Here is a 21,586-nt window from a genome sequence, read left to right on the forward strand (position 1 = left end):
GACCACAAGATTTCATATTTCAATACACATCCCATACATAGAGATAAAAATCATTCATATGGTGAACACCTGGTAACCGACAATAACAAGATGCATATATAAGAATATCCCCATCATTCCGGGACACCCTTCGGATATGATATAAATTTCGAAGTACTAAAGCATCCGGTACTTTGGATGGGGTTTGTTAGGCCCAATAGATCTATCTTTAGGATTCGCGTCAATTAGGGTGTCTGTTCCCTAATTCTTAGATTACCAGACTTAATAAAAAGGGGCATATTCGATTTCGATAATTCAACCATAGAATGTAGTTTCACGTACTTGTGTCTATTTTGTAAATCATTTATAAAACCTGCATGTATTCTCATCCCAAAAATATTAGATTTTAAAAGTGGGACTATAACTCACTTTCACAGATTTTTACTTCGTCGGGAAGTAAGACTTGGCCACTGGTTGATTCACGAACCTATAACAATATATACATATATATCAAAGTATGTTCAAAATATATTTACAACACTTTTAATATATTTTGATGTTTTAAGTTTATTAAGTCAGCTGTCCTCGTTAGTAACCTACAACTAGTTGTCCACAGTTAGATGTACAGAAATAAATCGATAAATATTATCTTGAATCAATCCACGACCCAGTGTATACGTATCTCAGTATTGATCACAACTCAAACTATATATATTTTGGAATCAACCTCAACCCTGTATAGCTAACTCCAACATTCACATATAGAGTGTCTATGGTTGTTCCGAAATATATATAGATGTGTCGACATGATAGGTCGAAACATTGTATACGTGTCTATGGTATCTCAAGATTACATAATATATAATACAAGTTGATTAAGTTATGGTTGGAATAGATTTGTTACCAATTTTCACGTAGCTAAAATGAGAAAAATTATCCAATCTTGTTTTACCCATAACTTCTTCATTTTAAATCCGTTTTGAGTGAATCAAATTGCTATGGTTTCATATTGAACTCTATTTTATGAATCTAAACAAAAAAAGTATAGGTTTCTAGTCGGAAAAATAAGTTACAAGTCGTTTTTGTAAAGGTAGTCATTTGAGTCGAAAGAACGACGTCTAGATGACCATTTTAGAAAACATACTTCCACTTTGAGTTTAACCATAATTTTTGGATATAGTTTCATGTTCATAATAAAAATCATTTTCTCAGAATAACAACTTTTAAATCAAAGTTTATCATAGTTTTTAATTAACTAACCCAAAACAGCCCGCGGTGTTACTACGACGGCGTAAATCCGGTTTTACGGTGTTTTTCGTGTTTCCAGGTTTTAAATCATTAAGTTAGCATATCATATAGATATAGAACATGTGTTTAGTTGATTTTAAAAGTCAAGTTAGAAGGATTAACTTTTGTTTGCGAACAAGTTTAGAATTAACTAAACTATGTTCTAGTGATTACAAGTTTAAACCTTCGAATAAGATAGCTTTATATGTATGAATCGAATGATGTTATGAACATCATTACTACCTTAAGTTCCTTGGATGAACCTACTGGAAAAGAGAAAAATGGATCTAGCTTCAATGGATCCTTGGATGGCTCAAAGTTCTTGAAGCAAAATCATGACACGAAAACAAGTTCAAGTAAGATCATCACTTGAAATAAGATTGTTATAGTTATAGAAATTGAACCAAAGTTTGAATATGATTATTACCTTGTATTAGAATGATAACCTACTGTAAGAAACAAAGATTTCTTGAGGTTGGATGATCACCTTACAAGATTGGAAGTGAGCTAGCAAACTTGAAAGTATTCTTGATTTTATGAAACTAGAACTTTTGGAATTTATGAAGAACACTTAGAACTTGAAGATAGAACTTGAGAGAGTTCAATTAGATGAAGAAAATTGAAGAATGAAAGTGTTTTTAGGTGTTTTTGGTCGTTGGTGTATGGATTAGATATAAAGGATATGTAATTTTGTTTTCATGTAAATAAGTCATGAATGATTACTCATATTTTTGTAATCTTATGAGATATTTCATGCTAGTTGCCAAATGATGGTTCCCACATGTGTTAGGTGACTCACATGGGCTGCTAAGAGCTGATCATTGGAGTGTATATACCAATAGTACATACATCTAAAAGCTGTGTATTGTACGAGTACGAATACGGGTGCATACGAGTAGAATTGTTGATGAAACTGAACGAGAATGTAATTGTAAGCATTTTTGTTAAGTAGAAGTATTTTGATAAGTGTATTGAAGTCTTTCAAAAGTGTATAAATACATATTAAAACACTACATGTATATACATTTTAACTGAGTCGTTAAGTCATCGTTAGTCGTTACATGTAAGTGTTGTTTTGAAACCTTTAGGTTAACGATCTTGTTAAATGTTGTTAACCCAATGTTTATAATAACAAAAGAGATTTTAAATTATTATATTATCATGATATTATGATGTACGAATATCTCTTAATATGATATATATACATTAAATGTCGTTACAACGATAAACGTTACATATATGTCTCGTTTCAAAATCATTAAGTTAGTAGTCTTGTTTTTACATATGTAGTTCATTGTTAATATAATTAATGATATGTTTACTTATCATAATATCATGTTAACTATATATATAACCATATATATGTCATCATATAGTTTTTTTACAAGTTTTAACGTTCGTGAATCACCGGTCAACTTGGGTGGTCAATTGTCTATATGAAACCTATTTCAATTAATCAAGTATTAACAAGTTTGATTGCTTAACATGTTGGAAACATTTAATCATGTAAACATCAATCTCAATTAATATATATAAACATGGAAAAGTTCGGGTCACTACACTTATGAATATAAATTGACTCTAATTTATCATGATGTTTGTTTTAATTTTTGATAATAGAAAATGTCGAATCTGGAAAAGCTTAAATTTACTCCTTTAGAATCAACTGGAAACAACTACATGCCATGGGTTATAAAAGTAAAAATGCATCTTAAATCAATGGGCATTCTTGAAACCATAAATGAAAACAACACTTGTTCTGAAAAAGAACAAGCTACGGCATGTTGCTTTATTCATCAACATATTGATGAATGCTTACAAAATAATTATGTGACTGTAGAAGATCCCCATGTTTTATGGGAAGGTCTCAAAAGCAGATTCAATAATCAAAGAGAAATTTTACTTCCAGCTGCAATGGAACAATGGAGAACATTAAGGTTCCAAGACTTTAAGAAAGTAAATGAATACAGCTCAGCTCTGTATAATACATGTTCACAACTTAAATTCTGTGGACATGAAATTAGTGATGCAGACATGATGGAGAAAACTTTCTCCACAATGAATGCTGCAAACATCACAGTGCAAAGAAATTTGAGAATGCTAAAGTTCAAAACATATCCTGAACTTAATTCATATCTCTTAGTTGCAGAGCAAAATGATGAGCTATTAATGAAAAATCAGCAATCCCGTCCTACTGGTACACTTGCAATCCCTGAAGCAAATACTGCAAATAATTATAAACAGGGACAAGGACGCGGGCAAGGTCGTGGTTATAATAACCATCACCATCATCATGCCAAAAGCTATAACTATGGTAGAAACCATCCTTATGGTAATGGTAATGGGCGTGGACGTGGTCGTGGTCGTGGCCGTGGTGGTCAAAGAAATAGTAATCCACGAAAATATAAATATCAACCACAAAACAAGCCCATTAAACAAGATGTTGAAGAAAATTCTTCTAAAAATTCTGAAGAATCTTGCTACAGATGTGGTAGAATGGGCCACTGGGCTAATACTTGCCGAACATCTAAACATCTTGTTAAGATGTATCAGGATTCGCTGAAAGGTAAAGAAAAGGAAGTAAATTTTGTGGATAATATTGATCCAACAGTCACTGAGAAACCATCTGATTTATATGAAGATTTCTTGAATGTTTAAGTTGTGTGTCTTTTGAAAAATAAACGATTTAATATCGTCTGTCTTTGTCATTATGTTTGCTAAATGTTTCAGTACTATCTATTTGCGTTTAAAATATTGTGTAATATTAATGTACTCACTATTTATTTCTTATATATGAAGTTCAATATGAATTTTGCTGGAATACAACATCAATCAAGTGGTGGAGATCTCTGTATAGCAGACAGTGGAACTACACACACTATACTTAAATCCGAGAAATATTTTATTGATCTAAAACCAACGGAAGGAACTATACATACAATATCAGGACCTGCTAACTTGATAAAAGGGATAGGAAAGGCAAATTTCATACTACCAAATGGTACAAAATTTTTAATAAATGATGCCTTATTTTCTCCCAAGTCAAGCAGAAATTTATTGAGTTTCTCCGACATATACCTTAACGGGTATGATTATCAGTCAGTGACAACAGAAAATGAGAAATATTTAAGTATCACTGACAAGAGTCATGTGGTTGAAAAACTGCCAAGACTTAGTTCTGGATTACATTATACACATATAAATGTACCAGAAATACATATGGTAGTTAACGAAAAATATATTGATCCTGGTGTATTCAGTTTATGGCATAACAGATTAGGCCATCCAGGATCAACAATGATGAAAAGGATTATTGAATGTACTCATGGACATCCACTAAAGGATAGAAAAATCCATCATGATACAATGGTTCCATGTACATCTTGCTCTCTTGGAAAATTGATAACTAGACCCTCACCACTTAAGGTTGAGAAAGAATCACCAATGTTTCTTGAAAGAATTCAAGGTGATATATGTGGACCAATTCATCCACCATGTGGACCATTTAGATATTTCATGGTTCTAATAGACGCATCTAGCAGATGGTCTCATGTTTGTCTGTTATCAAGCCGTAATGTGGCATTTGCAAAATTTCTTGCCCAAATTATTAAATTGAGAGCTCATTTTCCTGATTACACCATTAAAAGGGTGAGACTTGATAATGCTGGTGAATTTACATCTCAAGCATTTAATGACTATTGCATGTCTATAGGAATTGTTGTTGAACATTCTGTTGCTCATGTGCATACACAAAATGGTTTAGCCGAGTCATTGATTAAACGTTTACAGTTAATCGCTAGACCATTGATAATGAGAACAAAACTCCCTGTATCTATATGGGGTCATGCAATTTTACATGCTGCTGCATTGATTCGCATCAGACCAAGTGCAAGTCATAAATATTCCCCCCTACAACTTGCTTTTGGTCAAGAGCCAAATATTTCCCATCTTAGAACATTTGGTTGTGCAGTGTATGTTCCAATTGCGACACCACAACGTACAAAAATGGGTCCTCAAAGGAGGTTGGGAATATATGTTGGATATGAAACATCTTCAATATTAAGGTATATTGAACCTATGACAGGTGACGTTTTTACAGCACGTTTTGCTGATTGTCATTTTAATGAAACATTGTTCCCTAGATTAGGGGGAGAAATGAAAAAATAAAGAAAATGATGTTTCATGGTGTGAACCTCAATTAAAGTATCTTGATCCTCGCACAAAAGAATGCGAGACAGAAGTTCAAAAGATAATGCATATACAAGAACTTGCAAATCAATTGCCTGATGCATTTACAGATACAAAAACGGTGACAAAATCATATATACCAGCAGTAAATACTCCAGCTCGAATTGAAATTCCAAAAGCTGGCAATAACGTCACTCATGAATCTTTGCCACGTCAGAAACGTGGAAGACCAATTGGTTCAAAGGATAAAAATTCTCGAAAAAGAAAATCAGCTGATAATGAAGTAAAAGAAAGTGTTCAAGAAGAACCACAAATCAGTACTCCTACTGCAGAGGAGATTGATGATGTCAATACAGAAATTGCAATCAATTATGCATATTCAAAAATATTATGGAACCGAAATGAAATGAAAAATCTTGATGAGAAATTTTCATTTAATGTTGCATATGACATCATGAATAATGATGATGATCCAGAACCAACATCTATGGTTGAATGTCAAAATAGACATGATTGGGCTCAATGGAAAGAATCAATACGAGCTGAATTAGAATCACTCAATAAAAGAAAAGTTTTCGGATTCATCACTCTCACTCCTAAAGATGTGAAACTTGTAGGATACAGATGAATTTTTGTCCGAAAAAGAAATGAGAAAAATGAAGTTACAAGGTATAAAGCTAGACTTGTAGCTCAAGGTTTTTCTCAAAGACCGGGAATTGATTATGAAGAAACTTATTCCCCTGTTATGGATGCAATTACTTTTAGGTACTTAATCAGCCTGACAGTTTCTAAAAATTTAGAAATGCATCTCATGGATGTTGTGACTGCTTACCTATATGGATCACTTGATAGTGATATATATATATGAAGATACCTGAAGGATTTAAGGTACCAGAAGCATCAAATGCAAAACCCAAAGAAATGTATTCGATTAAATTACAAAGATCTTTATATGGGTTAAAACAATCGGGACGTATGTGGTATAACCGATTAAGTGATTACTTGATAAGCAAAGGGTATACAAATAATCTTACTTGCCCTTGTGTTTTCATTAAGAAAACAACATCCGGATATGTGATCATAGCTGTTTATGTTGATGATCTTAACATCATAGGTACAAATAAAGAGATCCATGAAGCCATTCAACTTCTAAAGAAAGAATTTGAAATGAAAGATCTCGGAAAAACCAAGTATTGCCTTGGTTTACAAATTGAGCATATGCCTAATGGTTTACTTGTACATCAAACAACATATACTGAAAAGATTTTGAAACGTTTCAATATGGACAAGGCAAAACCATTAAGTACTCCTATGGTTGTTAGATCACTCAATGTTGAAGCTGATCCATTTCGTCCATGTGAAGATCAAGAAGACATTCTTGGACCAGAAGTACCATATCTTAGTGCAATTGGAGCTCTTATGTATCTTACAAATTGTACAAGACCTGACATTTCTTTTGCAGTTAATTTGTTGGCAAGGTTCAGCTCTGCTCCTACCAAAAGACACTGGAATGGGATCAAACACATATTTCGATACCTTCGAGGAACTACTGATTTAGGATTATTTTATTCTAACGAATCAAAACAAGATTTGGTTGGTTATGCAGATGCAGGTTATTTATCTGATCCACATAAAGCTAAATCTCAAACTGGATATGTATTCCTAAATGGAGGTACTGCAATATCATGGCGTTCTCAAAAACAAACACTTGTTGCTACATCGTCAAATCATGCCGAAGTGATTGCATTACATGAAGCTACTCGAGAATGTTTTTGGTTGAGATCAATGACACAACTCATTACTGATTCTTGTGGACTAGAACGCGATAAAAGTCCAACAACTATCTATGAAGATAATGCAGCTTGCATAGCACAGATGAAAGAAGGGTATATCAAAAGTGACCGAACAAAACACATACCACCTAGATTCTTCTCATACACTCAAAATCTCATTAAGGACAACCAGATTGAAATGAGATATGTGCAATCTAGCAAAAACTCTGCTGATCTTTTCACGAAAGCACTTCCAACTGCTATTTTCAGAACACATGTTCATAACATTGGCATGAGACATGTTCAAAAGATGTAACAGCTGAAGCGATGTCTACTTGAGGGGGAGTCAACTCCATGCTGCACTCTTTTTCCCTTAGCTAAAGTTTTTTCCCACTGGGTTTTCTTTAGCAAGGTTTTTAACGAGGCAGTAATTTATAGTTGATCTTCAACAAAATAAAATTGCTATCCAAGGGGGAGTGTTATAATAATAATAATAATATAGATATGGATAGTCAATTTTGGTGTATACATATAGTCAATTTTGGTACACAAAGTATGTATTTTTATATTGAGATTTTAGGCTATAAATACTCATGAATGCAAGCATTAAACTTGCACCATTTCTCACACTTACAAAGTGTTTCTTTCTTTCTCTCCATTATCATCTTTGTTCTTACACTTCATTATTAGTATTCTAAATCAAGAATCAAATCACTAAAGGTAGTTATAAGCCTACTGAATTATAACATCAAGAATCAAACCACTAAAGGTAGTTATAAGCCTACTGAATTATAACATCAAGAATCAAACCACTAAAGGTAGTTATAAGCCTACTGAATTATAACAATAAAAAGATTTGTAGTGTCTTGTCTAGTTTGTAAGTGGATGATAGAGAAATTTTGAACAAAACGTTTGGGTTTTAGGTATGTTGTAATCATGATAATGATAAATGATAAATGAATGATAATATTGATGAATAGATATGTTTTTTTTCTTTTATTCAGAACTTGTATATAATAAATTGGGACTTCATAAAAATAATAAGCTTCAACAACCACACAACAACCAAAAAGTTACCGAGCTCAATAATAGCGAAATCTATATAAGCTCACAAAAAATTAATGAATACTAGATATGTATACTCTATAGGCTCTTCAATTACTTGTTTTTTTTTTAACGGCCAAAGAATAGATTATATAAAAGAAAAAACGCTCCTTAGCAAGGCGCTAAAGGAGAAATTACAACGGGAATAGACGCCAAGAGTTCCAATTTGATACTCTATGACCTCTATTTTTAAGCCATCTAAACGAATAATTAAAAATTACATCAACTAAACTAGCTCTATTACAAAAATGTTCGTTAAAAACAATCCCGTTCCGAAACCGCCAAAGTGCCCAAAGCAAAGTGGCAATAATGACTTCGATTCTGGTTCTAGAAGAAGTTGCAATGTTAATTGTCTCGATCCAACTTTGAAAGTCTTCCCACGAATTGAAAGATGGCATGCCACAATCTGTTCATCCCCGGATCCTACGCCAAACGTCGATAGAAACCTCACAACCGAAGAAAAGGTGATTTCGATCTTCAACTCCATTGTTGCTGTAACACCGGCCATTTTTATTTTTATTTTTAAACACAGCGGAAGACTTATTAACAAACACACTATAAGTCACGACATTACATTAATCTGAGTAATTAAGTTTAAGGTTACACAACGGTGTTACGTTATTACAAAACATGATTTAAACAAAAGTCCACATCAGAGTAGGGTTGTCAAACATGTCTTCTGCCACAGCACCCATTCCGACTAGCAGTACCTAAACCTGCAAGGGGAGAATATGTGGGGGATTAGCGCACCGCTAAGTGAATGGAATCTATCTAACAGATATAGCTTAAGCCACACACAAGCTATATACTAACAACAACACTTGCTAACTACCAACTAGCATACAATAAGACAATACAAGGATTGGCGGCTTGTACGAGCACACGACTCTCAGCTGATCGGGCCTGAGTCTACCGATAGTCCCTGCTACTCAATTCACACTATAGTTATCCAGATGCAGGGGATGCATCATTCACACTATACTCCACAATCAGTAGCCTATGGACCCAACCTCCCCTTGGCACGGTTGACCTCATACGGACTCTAACCTCTCCTAGGCACGGTCTCGAGTCCCCAGTCTCCCTAGGCCCGACTGGTGCCATTCACACAGTGTACACATAATTCACATACGACATCTGGCAAACGATATTATTCTATCATAGCAATTCCTACACTATGCATGGTAAAAGAGTCAACCACAGTAGCATGATATGCTACTTAAACTCTATCCGTAGATAGACCCACTCACCGAATACCAGCAACTAGCTCAGATAATCTATCACTGAGCGACTTCCTTATCCTTATCACCTGAACATAAGGCAAATCAAGTTAGTTTCTGTCCGTTAACACAAAACAGCACAGTACAGAAAATCAGTCACAAAAGCGCCACAAAAAGGTCTACTTAACACTTATGCATTTTCAGAATTTACATCCTGAAAATCATAAAAACACACGGACAGCATAACAGCTATAATTCAACACTTAGTAAAATTTTCACTGCCAAAGACCATCGGTCGATGGTCCCATCCATCGGCCGATCGTCAACACACCATCGGTCGATGGTCTCCCCCAATCGGTCGACCGTCAAAATTACATCAGCTGGTCAGAAATCATACACCATCGGTCGATGGTCTTGTCCACCGGTCGATCGTCCCTCACCATCGGTCGATGGTCAACGACCATCGGCCGAAGGTAGTTCATCAGCTGCAACAGCAGCAAAGTGACAGGTTTCAACCCAAAATCACCAAATCTCGACTTTGAACACGTTTTTGACCTCAAAACTGAACACAACTCGTACACTAAACTTTTTGGAACATAAACCCACAACATTCAAACACAAATAACATCAATTTCTACCAATTTGACACAAAACCCCATTTTAACAAAAACTAACTTAAAACCCCATTTAATCACAGATTCGATCATGAAATCTTACAAACCTTACCTTGTTTGAATCACAATGACACAAGGAATGTTTTGACACCAAAACCAAGCTTCAATTCGAGATCAAATGATTTAGGGTTGAGATGAAAATGGTGAAGTTGAGGTTAGGTGAATGTGTGAGTGAGAGGAAGGTTCAGGAAACCTCAAGAAATGAGCTGGTCACTAGCTTTTATTTGTGTTAAAACACAATGCCCCATCACACACGGGTATTTATCAGTTATCTGAAATCTTTCGCACACAATTAGGTAACCCAAACGAGGTCCAATTAAAATAAACAAACCTGTTCTGGGACCCTTATCAGAAACTGGTCACAGCACAAATGTAATAAAACACTAATAAAATAATTAAAATAAAAGCACTTAAGACTAAGCACAAACCCTAAGGGCAAAATAGACAACTTACAACTAGCCCGGGTTTCAGTCTGTTACAAATCCACCCCCTTAAAGAAGGTTCTGTCCTCGGAATCTGGTCTTGGTCAAACAAACGAGGGTAGCGGTTTCTCATCAATTCTTCCGTTTCCCACGTAAGATTAGAACCCAAACTGTGTTTCCACTCGATCAACACCATCGGTATCTCTTTATTTCTCAACTTAGTCACCTTTCGGTCAACTGCACGGACCGGCTCTTCCACCAATTTCTTATTCAAATCGACCCTTAAATCTTCTAAAGGAAGGAGTTGCGTTTCATCATCGACTTTACACTTACGAAGATAACACACGTTAAATGTATTATGAATACCGGCTAACTCTGGCGGAAGATCTATCACCACAGTCTGATCGTTCAACACTTCACTGATCGGAAACGGACCAATAAATCTTGGTGCTAACTTACCACGTTTACCGAATCTAATAACCCCTTTCCACGGTGAAACTTTTAAATACACTCATTCACCCGCATTAAAGGTTACCGGACGTCTACGCGGATCAGCATACATTTTCTGCCTATCTCTAGCGGCTTTCAACTTTTCTCTCGCAATTGCAACTTTTTCAGCTGTCATTTGAACAATAGCGAGACCCGCAAACTGTTTCTCCCTGGCTTCTAACCAACAAGTCTGAGTTCTGCAACGACGACCGTACAACATTTCATAGGGCGGCATCCCTATACTCGAATGATATGAATTATTATACGCGAATTCGACCAACGGTAAATGTGTATCCCACAAACCACCGTATTCTAACACACAAGCCCTTAATATATCCTCCAAAGTCTGTATCGTTCTTTCACTCTGACCGTCTGTCTGAGGATGATAAGCTGTACTTAAATTCACACGCGTACCCAAATTCTATTGAAGACTATTCCAAAAATTCGACACAAATCTGGAATCTCTGTCTGAAACGATCGATAACGGCACACCATGTCAACTAACTATCTCTTTCACATACAAATCGGCTAACTCACTTAACGAAGCTGTCTCGCATGTAGCAAGAAAATGAGCACTTTTAGTTAGACGATCCACTATTACCCAAATCATATCGTGTCGTTTCTGAGTTCTTGGTAGTTTGGTCACAAAATCCATCGTTATATGTTCCTATTTCCACTCTGGAATCTGTAACTGACGTAATGAACCATAAGGTTTCTGGTGTTCTGCCTTCACTTGAGCACAAATATGACACTTTTCGACATATCGAGCGATATCTGTTTTCATTGTCGGCCACCAATACACTGTTTTCAAATCATGATACATCTTATTACTACCCGGATGTACTGTCAATCTGGATTTGTGAGCTTCTGTCATAATTAAATCCCTCAAATCTTCAAGCTTAGGCACCCAAACACGATTGTTTAAAGTCTTTAGTCCACGTGAGTCATCACTTAAGTCCAATTTTCGTTTGATCATTTGCTCAGATTTAATATGTTCGTCCTCCAAAGCACAGGCCTGAACGGTTCTTAAACTGTTAATCAAATCTGGAGTTATATTCAAACGAAGGAATTTCACATTTTCACTTGACTTTTTACGACTTAGCGCATCTGCAACAACATTTGCCTTACCCGGATGATATTTAATTTCACAATCATAATATTTGATCAACTCTTGCCACCGTCTCTGACGCATATTCAATTCTTTCTGTGAGAAGATATATTGCAAACTCTTATGATCTGTACAAATAACACAATGAGTTCCATACAAATAATGTCTCCACAGTTTCAAAGCAAACACTACTGCAGCCATTTCAAGATCATGCACTGGATAATTCTTCTCATGAACTTTCAACTGTCGAGAAGCGTAGGCGATTACTTTATCTCTTTGCATTAATACACAACCCAACCCAGCATATGATGCATCGCAGTATACCACGAAGTCGTCTGAACCTTCTGGTAAAGCTAACACTGGTGCCTGACACAGTCGCTGTTTCAAAATCTGAAAAGCCTTTTCCTGTTCATCAGTCCATCGAAAGGCTACATCTTTACGAGTCAACTTAGTCAATGGACCTGCTATTTTAGAAAAATCTTTGATAAACCTGCGATAATAACCAGCCAAACCCAGAAAACTCTTAATCTCAGTTGGAGTCTTCAGAGAATTCCAATTCATTACCGCTTCTATCTTTATCGGATCAACCTTTATACCTTCAGCACAAATCACATGATCCAAAAACTGCACTTCACGTAACCAAAATTCACATTTTGAAAATTTTGCAAATAGTTGTTCACGTTTCAACAAGTTCAAAACCTGTCTCAGATGTTCAGCATGTTCACTCTCTGTCTTTGAATACACTAGTATATCGTCTATGAACACAATCACAAACTTATCTAAGAACGGACGACACACTCTATTCATTAGATCCATGAAGACTGTTGGCGCATTTGTCAAACCAAACGGCATGACAAGAAATTCATAATGACCATACCTTGTTCTGAACGTTGTTTTTGTATATATGATTCAGCAACACGAACCTGATGATACCCGGATCGTAAGTCTATCTTAGAAAAGAATAAAGCACCCTGTAACTGATCGAACAAATCGTCTATTCGAGGTAACGGATACTTATTCTTCACTGTTCTTTTGTTCAATTCACGATAATCAATACACATACGCATTGACCCATCTTTCTTTTTAACAAATAATACCGGAGCACCCCACGGTGAAGAACTCGGTCGGATAAACCCACCATCTAATAACTCTTGAATCTGTGACATCATTTCACGGATTTCAGACGGCGCTAATCGGTATGGAGCTTTTGCAACTGGAGTTGTTCCAGGAACCAACTCAATCTTATATTCGACTTCCCTTACCGGCGGCAGACCTGGTAACTCATCTGGGAACACTTCGGGAAATTCTGATACTATCGGAATATCAGCCACTGTTCTCTTTTCTTTCTTCGCATCAATCACATACGCAAGAAACGAATCACAACCCTTTGTCATCGACTTTTTCGCTTTCATCATGGTTATCAACGGAAAATTATACCCACCCCTCTCCCCTCGGGCCACAACACGGGTTCCATCGGTCGAACGAAAGGTAATCATTTTTCTATCACACTTAATATTAGCCCTAAGCGAGCTCAGCCAATCCATTCCTAATACTACATCAAAGCTAGGAATAGGTAACACTAAACAAGTCACAGGGAAAGACTTCCCTTCAATCTCTATACAAACCCCAGACACATATGTTGTAACGGGTGTGATCTTACCATCGGCTACTTCTACACTAACCGGCTTGGGTAACACAGTAACTGGTAATTTCAACTTAGCACAGAAATCTAGGGACATAAAACACCTATTGGCACCACAATCAAACAATACGCGAGCAGGTATTAAGTTGATTAGAAACATACCGGTGATCACTTCGTCGGTTGCCACAGCATTCTTAACCGACATCTGAAAATCTCTAGCCTCTACTATTGGAGGGTTCTTCCTCTTCTGACCACTTGAGGCAGTTGACCCTACGGCTGATGCCAAATGCGGCCCTGACCCTGCCCCGGAACTACCACTCTTCGATGGACAACTAATCGCACGATGCCCTGGTTTGTGACAACTCCAACACACACTATTTGGATACGGACATGCTGAAGACTCATGCCCAACAACACCACACTTTAAGCATCTTCTTGTAGCCTCAGAACACTGACCACTGTGAGAAGATCGACACGTGTGACACCAATTCCCTTTACCTGATCCAGATCCAGAACTAATCTGACCACTTTTACCCTTCGATTTAAACTTACTAGACTTCTTGGATTTAGATCCTGATTGTACAGATACTTGCCCACCTTGTTGTAGCACATTACCAAACATTCTATTCCTGGCAGCCTGAACATCACTTTCTACCATCTTAGCCATCACAACAGCTTGAGACAATGATGTAGCTGTTCTAACGAAAGTTCGGTACTCTGGCAGAATTATATTAACAAAATGCTGGATACGAGACGCTTCGTCCTTCACCCATTGTTGTACAAACCTCAGTTTATCCATATACTTCTCTACTACCTCATCGATCGTTATTTGAGGTGTCATCTTCATTTCAAGAAATTCAGTCTTGATTCGGTTCATATCAAACGGATTACAATACTGTTCACACACCTTCCCATGAAACTGCTCCCATGTGATCATACTCACTTGTTCTTTAGGTATACTGGATATCAAAGAATTCCACCAAATCATAGCCCTACCTTTCAACAGTCGACTAGCATATGTTACTTTCAGCTCAGGTTCACACTGACACGCTTCAAATACCCTTTCAATTTCTCGCAACCAATTGAGAGTTATAGTCGGATCAGTACTTCTAGAAAACTCGGAGGGTTTGCAATCACGAAAGTTCTTATAAGTACATCTTTTGGGTTGTTGCATGTAATGTTGTTGAAACATTTGCATTTGGTACGGGTTCATCATCATGGGATTTTGGTAAGTAAAAGTGTTTTGTGGTGGCATATAGTATTGGTTAGGTATTTAATTCTGAAACTGGTTCTGGTGCACATTAGGTATCATTTGGGATTGCACGGTTGGGAATCCAGGTGGTGTATCATCATTTCTAGAATGCCTCACCAATTCAAGCTCATTAATTTTGTCTTCAGCCTCTTTTAGCTTACTTTCTAACTGAAGAATGTAACTATTCTGATCATCATCTGACTCAACACCCTCTTCTGGTGCTCTGAATGTTCCGGGGTTGGATGGGCCAGTTGCGTTTCTATCAGCCATACCTGTGCTACAAAACAGCTCACACAAAAGCTTAGTGGATAACAGTTAGTTCAATCACAACTAACACACGTATATCCTATTTTCACTTAGCCCCCACTCCCACAGACATGTTTGACTTGCCTCAGGTTTCAGGAACAAAATACGCGCACGTACTTGCTGCCAAACCATGCTCTAATACCAACTTGTAACACCGACCTTTTTTTTAAAAAACACATCGGAAGACTTATTAACAAACACACTATAAGTCACGACATTACATTAATCTGAGTACTTAAGTTTAAGGTTACACAACGGTGTTACGTTATTACAAAACATGATTTAAACAAAAGTCCACATCAGAGTAGTATTGTAAAACATGTCTTCTGCCACAGCACCCATTCCTACTAGCAGTACCTAAACCTGTAAGGGGAGAATATGTGGGGGATTAGCGCACCGCTAAGTGAATGGAATCTATCTAACAGATATAGCTTAAGCCACACACAAGCTATATACTAACAACAACACTTGCTAACTACCAACTAGCATACAATAAGACAATACAAGGATCGGCGGCTTATACGAGCACACGACTCTCAGCTGATCGGGCCTGAGTCTACCGATAGTCCCTGCTACTCAATTCACACTATAGTTATCCAGATGCAGGGGATGCATCATTCACACTATACTCCACAATCAGTAGCCTATGGACCCAACCTCCCCTTGGCACGGTTGACCTCATACGGACTCTAACCTCTCCTAGGCACGGTCTCGAGTCCCCAGTCTCCCTAGGCCCGACTGGTGTCATTCACACAGTGTACACATAATTCACATACGACATCAGGCAAACGATATTATTCTATCATAGCAATTCCTACACTATGCATGGTAAAAGAGTCAACCACAGTAGCATGATATGCTACTTAAACTCTATCCGTAGATAGACCCACTCACCGAATACCAGCAACTAGCTCAGATAATCTATCACTGAGCGACTTCCTTATCCTTATCACCTGAACAAAAGGCAAATCAAGTTAGTTTCTGTTCGTTAACACAAAACAGCACAGTACAGAAAATCAGTCACAAAATCGCCACAAAAAGGTCTACTTAACACTTATGCATTTTCAGAATTTACATCCTGAAAATCATAAAAACACACGGACAGCATAACAGCTATAATTCAACACTTAGTAAAATTTTCACTGCCAAAGACCATCGGTCGATGGTCCCATCCATCGGCCGATCGTCAACACACCATCGGTCGATGGTCTCCCCCAATCGGTCGACCGTCAAAATTACATCAGCTGGTCAGAAATCATACACCATCGGTCGATGGTCTTGTCCACCAGCCGATCGTCCCTCACCATCGGTCAATGGTCAACGACCATCGGCCGAAGGTAGTTCATCAGCTGCAACAATAGCAAAGTGACGGGTTTCAACCCAAAATCACCAAATCTCGACTTTGGACACGTTTTTGACCTCAAAACTGAACACAACTCGTACACTAAACTTTTTGGAATATAAACCCACAACATTCAAACACAAATAACATCAATTTCTATCAATTTGACACAAAACCCCATTTTAACAAAAACTAACTTAAAACCCTATTTAATCACCGATTCGATCATGAAATCTTACAAACCTTACCTTGTTTGAATCACAATGACACAAGGAACGTTTTGACACCAAAATCAAGCTTAAATTCGAGATCAAATGATTTAGGGTTGAGATGAAAATGGTGAAGTTGAGGTTAGGTGAATGTGTGAGTGAGAGGAAGGTTCAGGAAACCTCAAGAAATGAGCTGGTCACTAGCTTTTACTTGTGTTAAAACACAATACCCCATCACACACGGGTATTTACCAGTTATCTGAAATCTTTCGCACACGATTAGGTAACCCAAACGAGGTCCAATTAAAATAAACAAACCTGTTCTGGGACCCTTGTCAGAAACTTGTCACAGCACAAAGATAATAAAACACTAATAAAATAATTAAAATAAAAGCACTTAAGACTAAGCACAAACCCTAAGGGCAAAATAGACAACTTACAACTAGCCCGGGTTTCAGTCTATTACAGTTGCACACAGGACAAACAATGGTGTTAACATCCAAGCCTCTAATGGAGAGATTCCAATGTAGGGGTAAATAATCATGCTTATATCGCCACAAAAAAACATTATCCTTTCTCGGGAGAATCTTGTTCCAAGTAGTACGCAAAGAAGAAAAATGTAAAATCACATTATCTATATGTTCTCGGGCCAACTTCACATAGAAGTTATGATCAGACGATAACAAGCAGACCCATTGGTCTTCGGCTTCCGTGAGTCTGTATTCCATCAACTCGTTTTGGAGGTTAAATAATGAAGAAAAATTACGGCCTGATAGAATGGGTCGGCTCCAGGTCCAACACCAAGTCGCGTTAACGAATTTATTGGCAATCAAATCATTTTTATTACACTCCAAATGATATAAGCGATTATAGCGGTTAGCTAGTTTGTCTTGGCCCGTCCAAATGTCATGCCAAAAACTAGTGTTAAGCCCATTACCAACCTGCATCTTTAATGCTTTACCCGGGAGTAACTCATTGGAGATGATATTAGAACATGTATCAACAATAGATGACCATAAGGAAGTACCATGGGTGTCTTCGAATTTGTCACCATTTATGGATTTAATAAGAGTAACCCATAAATCATCTGGATTCATTAGGTATCTCCAACGCCATTTGAAGATTAAAGCTAAATTGAAAGCTTTCAAACTCCCAACATTAAGACCTCCTTTATCAAATGAAGCAAGAATCAAGTCCCATTTAGCCCATGCCATTCTTTTATTAGTTTGACTACTACCCCAAAAAAGTGACATCTAATCGATTCTAGCCGTTTGATGATAGCTTCGGGACATTTAAAAATTGACATCCAATAAATGCCAAGGCTACCCATAACAGATTTAATCAAAGTAAGTCGACCACCCGAAGATAATAAGTTAACTTTCCATGAAGCCATCTTGGCTTGGAACTTATCAATTAACGAAGACCAACTTACTTTACGTTTCATACTCAACCTGTCATAACCCGTCCTTAACCATAAGAACGCGTTAGATAACGTATGATTTCATTGCGAGGTATTGACCTCTATATGAGACATTTTTGAAAGAAAACTGCATATATTATACATTACGAACCATAACCATTATTTTTGTTACAAGCTTAAGACAATAAAAAGAAGATTAACGTTTAGCGATAATCTTCGACTTACAAACTTTACAAATGATGACAACAACACGGTTTCTAGCATATTTTACAATACAACATCTCGGATATGCAGTTTTATTTTTGACACAAACATGCGTACGCAAGATCCTGGTTAGATCCAACATGATGCAGCGGAAGCTTTAGAAATCACCTGAGAATAGACATGTTTTAAAAAGGTCAACATAAAGTTGGTGAGATATAGGTTTAATGCCGGCAGCAATATATATATATAGACCACAAGATTTCGTATATAAACAGTTTAATAAAAGTATTCTAAGTGGTTGAGCACTTGGTAACCATACTTAACATTTTCACGTCGCATATTCCCTTTAATATGAAATCTTACTACACCGTACCAAGTGTAGTCACAAAACGAAGTACTGTGCAACCGTTGAATACTGGTCGTCCAGTCCGGTTGGGGTTGTCAGGCCCGATAGATCTATCAACAGGATTCGCGTTTACAATACCGCTGTAAATATTAGTTACCAAGCTACAGGGAAGTATGCCAGTGGTACAACTCAACGTAGAACATATTTTTCAGTTACTTGTGTCCATATCGTAAAACATAAAATACATGTATTCTCATCCCGAAATATTTAGAGTTTAAAAGTGGGACTATATACTCACTCTTGTCTTGATGATGTAAATAATTTGACTCGGTCTTCCGGTTGATATCACGAACCTATCCATATATAATATATCAATATGTTTTCATTTTTAAACAAACGTTATAAATATATACTTGTTATACTTTTAATACTTTGAATAATTCCTTAGTCCGTAGTTAGCAGTCCGATGTTAGTAATTCAATTTTAATGGTTCATTTTTAGATGTTTAATATACCCGCAATGAAATAAATAAAACCCCCCCAACGAAATAAATAAAACCCCATCGTATATGTATTGGTCGAGATTAATCTTGACCCATGGTACCGGTGTTGTCAAATGACGTGTTGCGTACAATCATGGGATCTTATGATTAATCTTCTCGTGTTGTTTACGGGTGATCCTGAACCATATAAAATTGAATTATAAGTACATATATATAAAATATCATGTTATCTTAGAAGTATGTGATTTTATGTAGATTTTTCCAATGAATCCCGTAGTCAATTAAGTCTTGGATAACCAATTTTGTTTCGGTCATAGTTTCTTCGTTATAAGTCCGTTTTCGTTGATTCAAATTGCCATCTTCTTGGATCGAGTTCTTCTTTAAGACTATGAACTGTAAATACCTTGGTTTGTATTCAAAATCATACGGCATAAGTGATAGTTTAGTGAAACATATGAAGTTAAACATTTTGTTACAACAAAATCATTTAATGACCATTTTTCCAAAAAATACTTATACTTTGAAAAACCAAGTTTTACCTTGTTAAATTAACATATAAATAAGTTATATTACATGTCTTGAAGTATTTTAAAAGTTAAATTAGAAGGATCTATTTAGTTTGCAAACAAGTTTGAAAACATTCAAACTATGTTCTTGTTGTTAAACTTGTATACCACAAAATATGATAGCTATATATATATGAATCGAATAAGGTTATGAACATAGATTCTACCTCAAGTTCCTTGGATGAAGTTGCTGTAAAAGAGAAGTAAGAAGCTAGAATCAAAAGGGTACTAGAGGTGGATGAAAGATTGGAAGTAAGTTGGTGTTCTTGGAGGGTTTTCTTGAAGTGTTTTTGTATGGTTTTCTTATGGTGATTAAGTAAGGTTTTTGAAGCTAGATCTTTATGGAATTTTGCTGGGTTGTTATGGAGTTTAGAGAGTAAGAAAGAGTGTGTGTTTTAGCTAGGAAATTGAAGTAGTAAATGAAGCAAAATGATCATGTATATATGCTACAAAAAAACGTGTTTCATGGGTATCCATGACAAGATTTCAAGTTGTTCTTTTGTGTAATTAGTCAATAAGCTTCCAAAATCAATTACCTAGCCCTCATGGCATGAATAATGGCTGGTTAGGTGGTGATTTTGATGTGTATTTACTATTAGTAAATACGTATAGAAGCTTGGTATGATACGAGTACAAATACTCTAGGTATACGTATAGAAATTTTGTGAAAAATGGAATGAGGATTCAAATATAGCTATCTTTTGTGAATACACTTATATGGTTTTATGTATTTAAGTCTTTAAAAGTGATTAAATACATTACTTATACAATATATGTATAAACATTATATGTCTTAAGTATTTATGTCAAATAACGTTACGTATAGTTATCGTTTTGAAAACTTAAGTTAGTAGTTTCAAAATACACATATAACTTGTTGTTATTAATACAAAATGAGATATTAAAACATTTATTAATCATGTTAAATATGTATATATACATTTATATACACAAACGTATAATTATCATATATTGTATAGTTCGTGATATCATCGGTCAAACTAGACGGTCAAACGTTGTGTAAAACTCTTTTCGGAAATATAAGTCTCGACAATTTGGATTGCTTATCATGTTGGCAAGGTTTAATTTATGTAAATATTAATCTTATAAGTATAGTATGATCGAAAAAGTGCGGGTCATTACAGTACCTACCCGTTAAATAAATTTCGTCCCGAAATTTTAAAATTGTACCTATTTTGCGTCATCGAGAAACAAGTGTGGATACTTTTGCTTCATCTGATCCTCTCGTTCCCAAGTAAACTCGGGACCTCTTCTAGCATTCCAACGAACCTTAACAATCGGTATATTGCTCTGTTTGAGCTGTTTAACTTCACGGTCCATGATTTCAATTGGTTCTTCGACGAATTGTAGTTTCTCGTCGACATGGATTTCTTCAAGAGGAATGGTGAGGTCTTCCTTTGCAAGACACTTCTTAAGGTTTGAGACGTGAAAGGTATTATGTACTCCGGCGAGTTGTTGCGGTAACTCGAGTCGATAAGCTACCGGTCCAATGCGTTCGATGATTTTGAACGGGCCTACATACCTTGGGTTTAGTTT

General features: G+C 36.3%; 1 protein-coding gene across 1 annotated transcript; it reads right to left on the bottom strand.

The window, feature by feature from the left end:
• Positions 1 to 17,326: 17,326 nt before the first annotated feature.
• Positions 17,327 to 18,205, bottom strand: LOC139902615 (uncharacterized). Its single transcript, XM_071885223.1, has 2 exons — positions 17,458 to 18,205; positions 17,327 to 17,361 (listed from the first exon to the last, which is right to left on the bottom strand). Exons 1-2 carry the CDS (start codon positions 18,203 to 18,205, stop codon positions 17,327 to 17,329), a joined length of 783 nt encoding a protein of 260 aa, XP_071741324.1.
• Positions 18,206 to 21,586: the final 3,381 nt, after the last annotated feature.

Source organism: Rutidosis leptorrhynchoides, chromosome 3 (genome assembly GCF_046630445.1).
Source record: "Rutidosis leptorrhynchoides isolate AG116_Rl617_1_P2 chromosome 3, CSIRO_AGI_Rlap_v1, whole genome shotgun sequence".
Lineage (NCBI taxonomy): Eukaryota > Viridiplantae > Streptophyta > Magnoliopsida > Asterales > Asteraceae > Rutidosis > Rutidosis leptorrhynchoides.

Bases quoted from the DNA above. Each gene is read 5' to 3' on its own strand.
- LOC139902615 (XM_071885223.1), bottom strand. From the start codon at position 18,205: ATGGCATGGGCTAAATGGGACTTGATTCTTGCTTCATTTGATAAAGGA. The intron at 17,362-17,457 runs GTAATAGACTGA...TTATTTTATTAG, and splicing joins TGTTTGTCCTGTGTGCAACT to TGTTTTATTATCTTTGTGCT.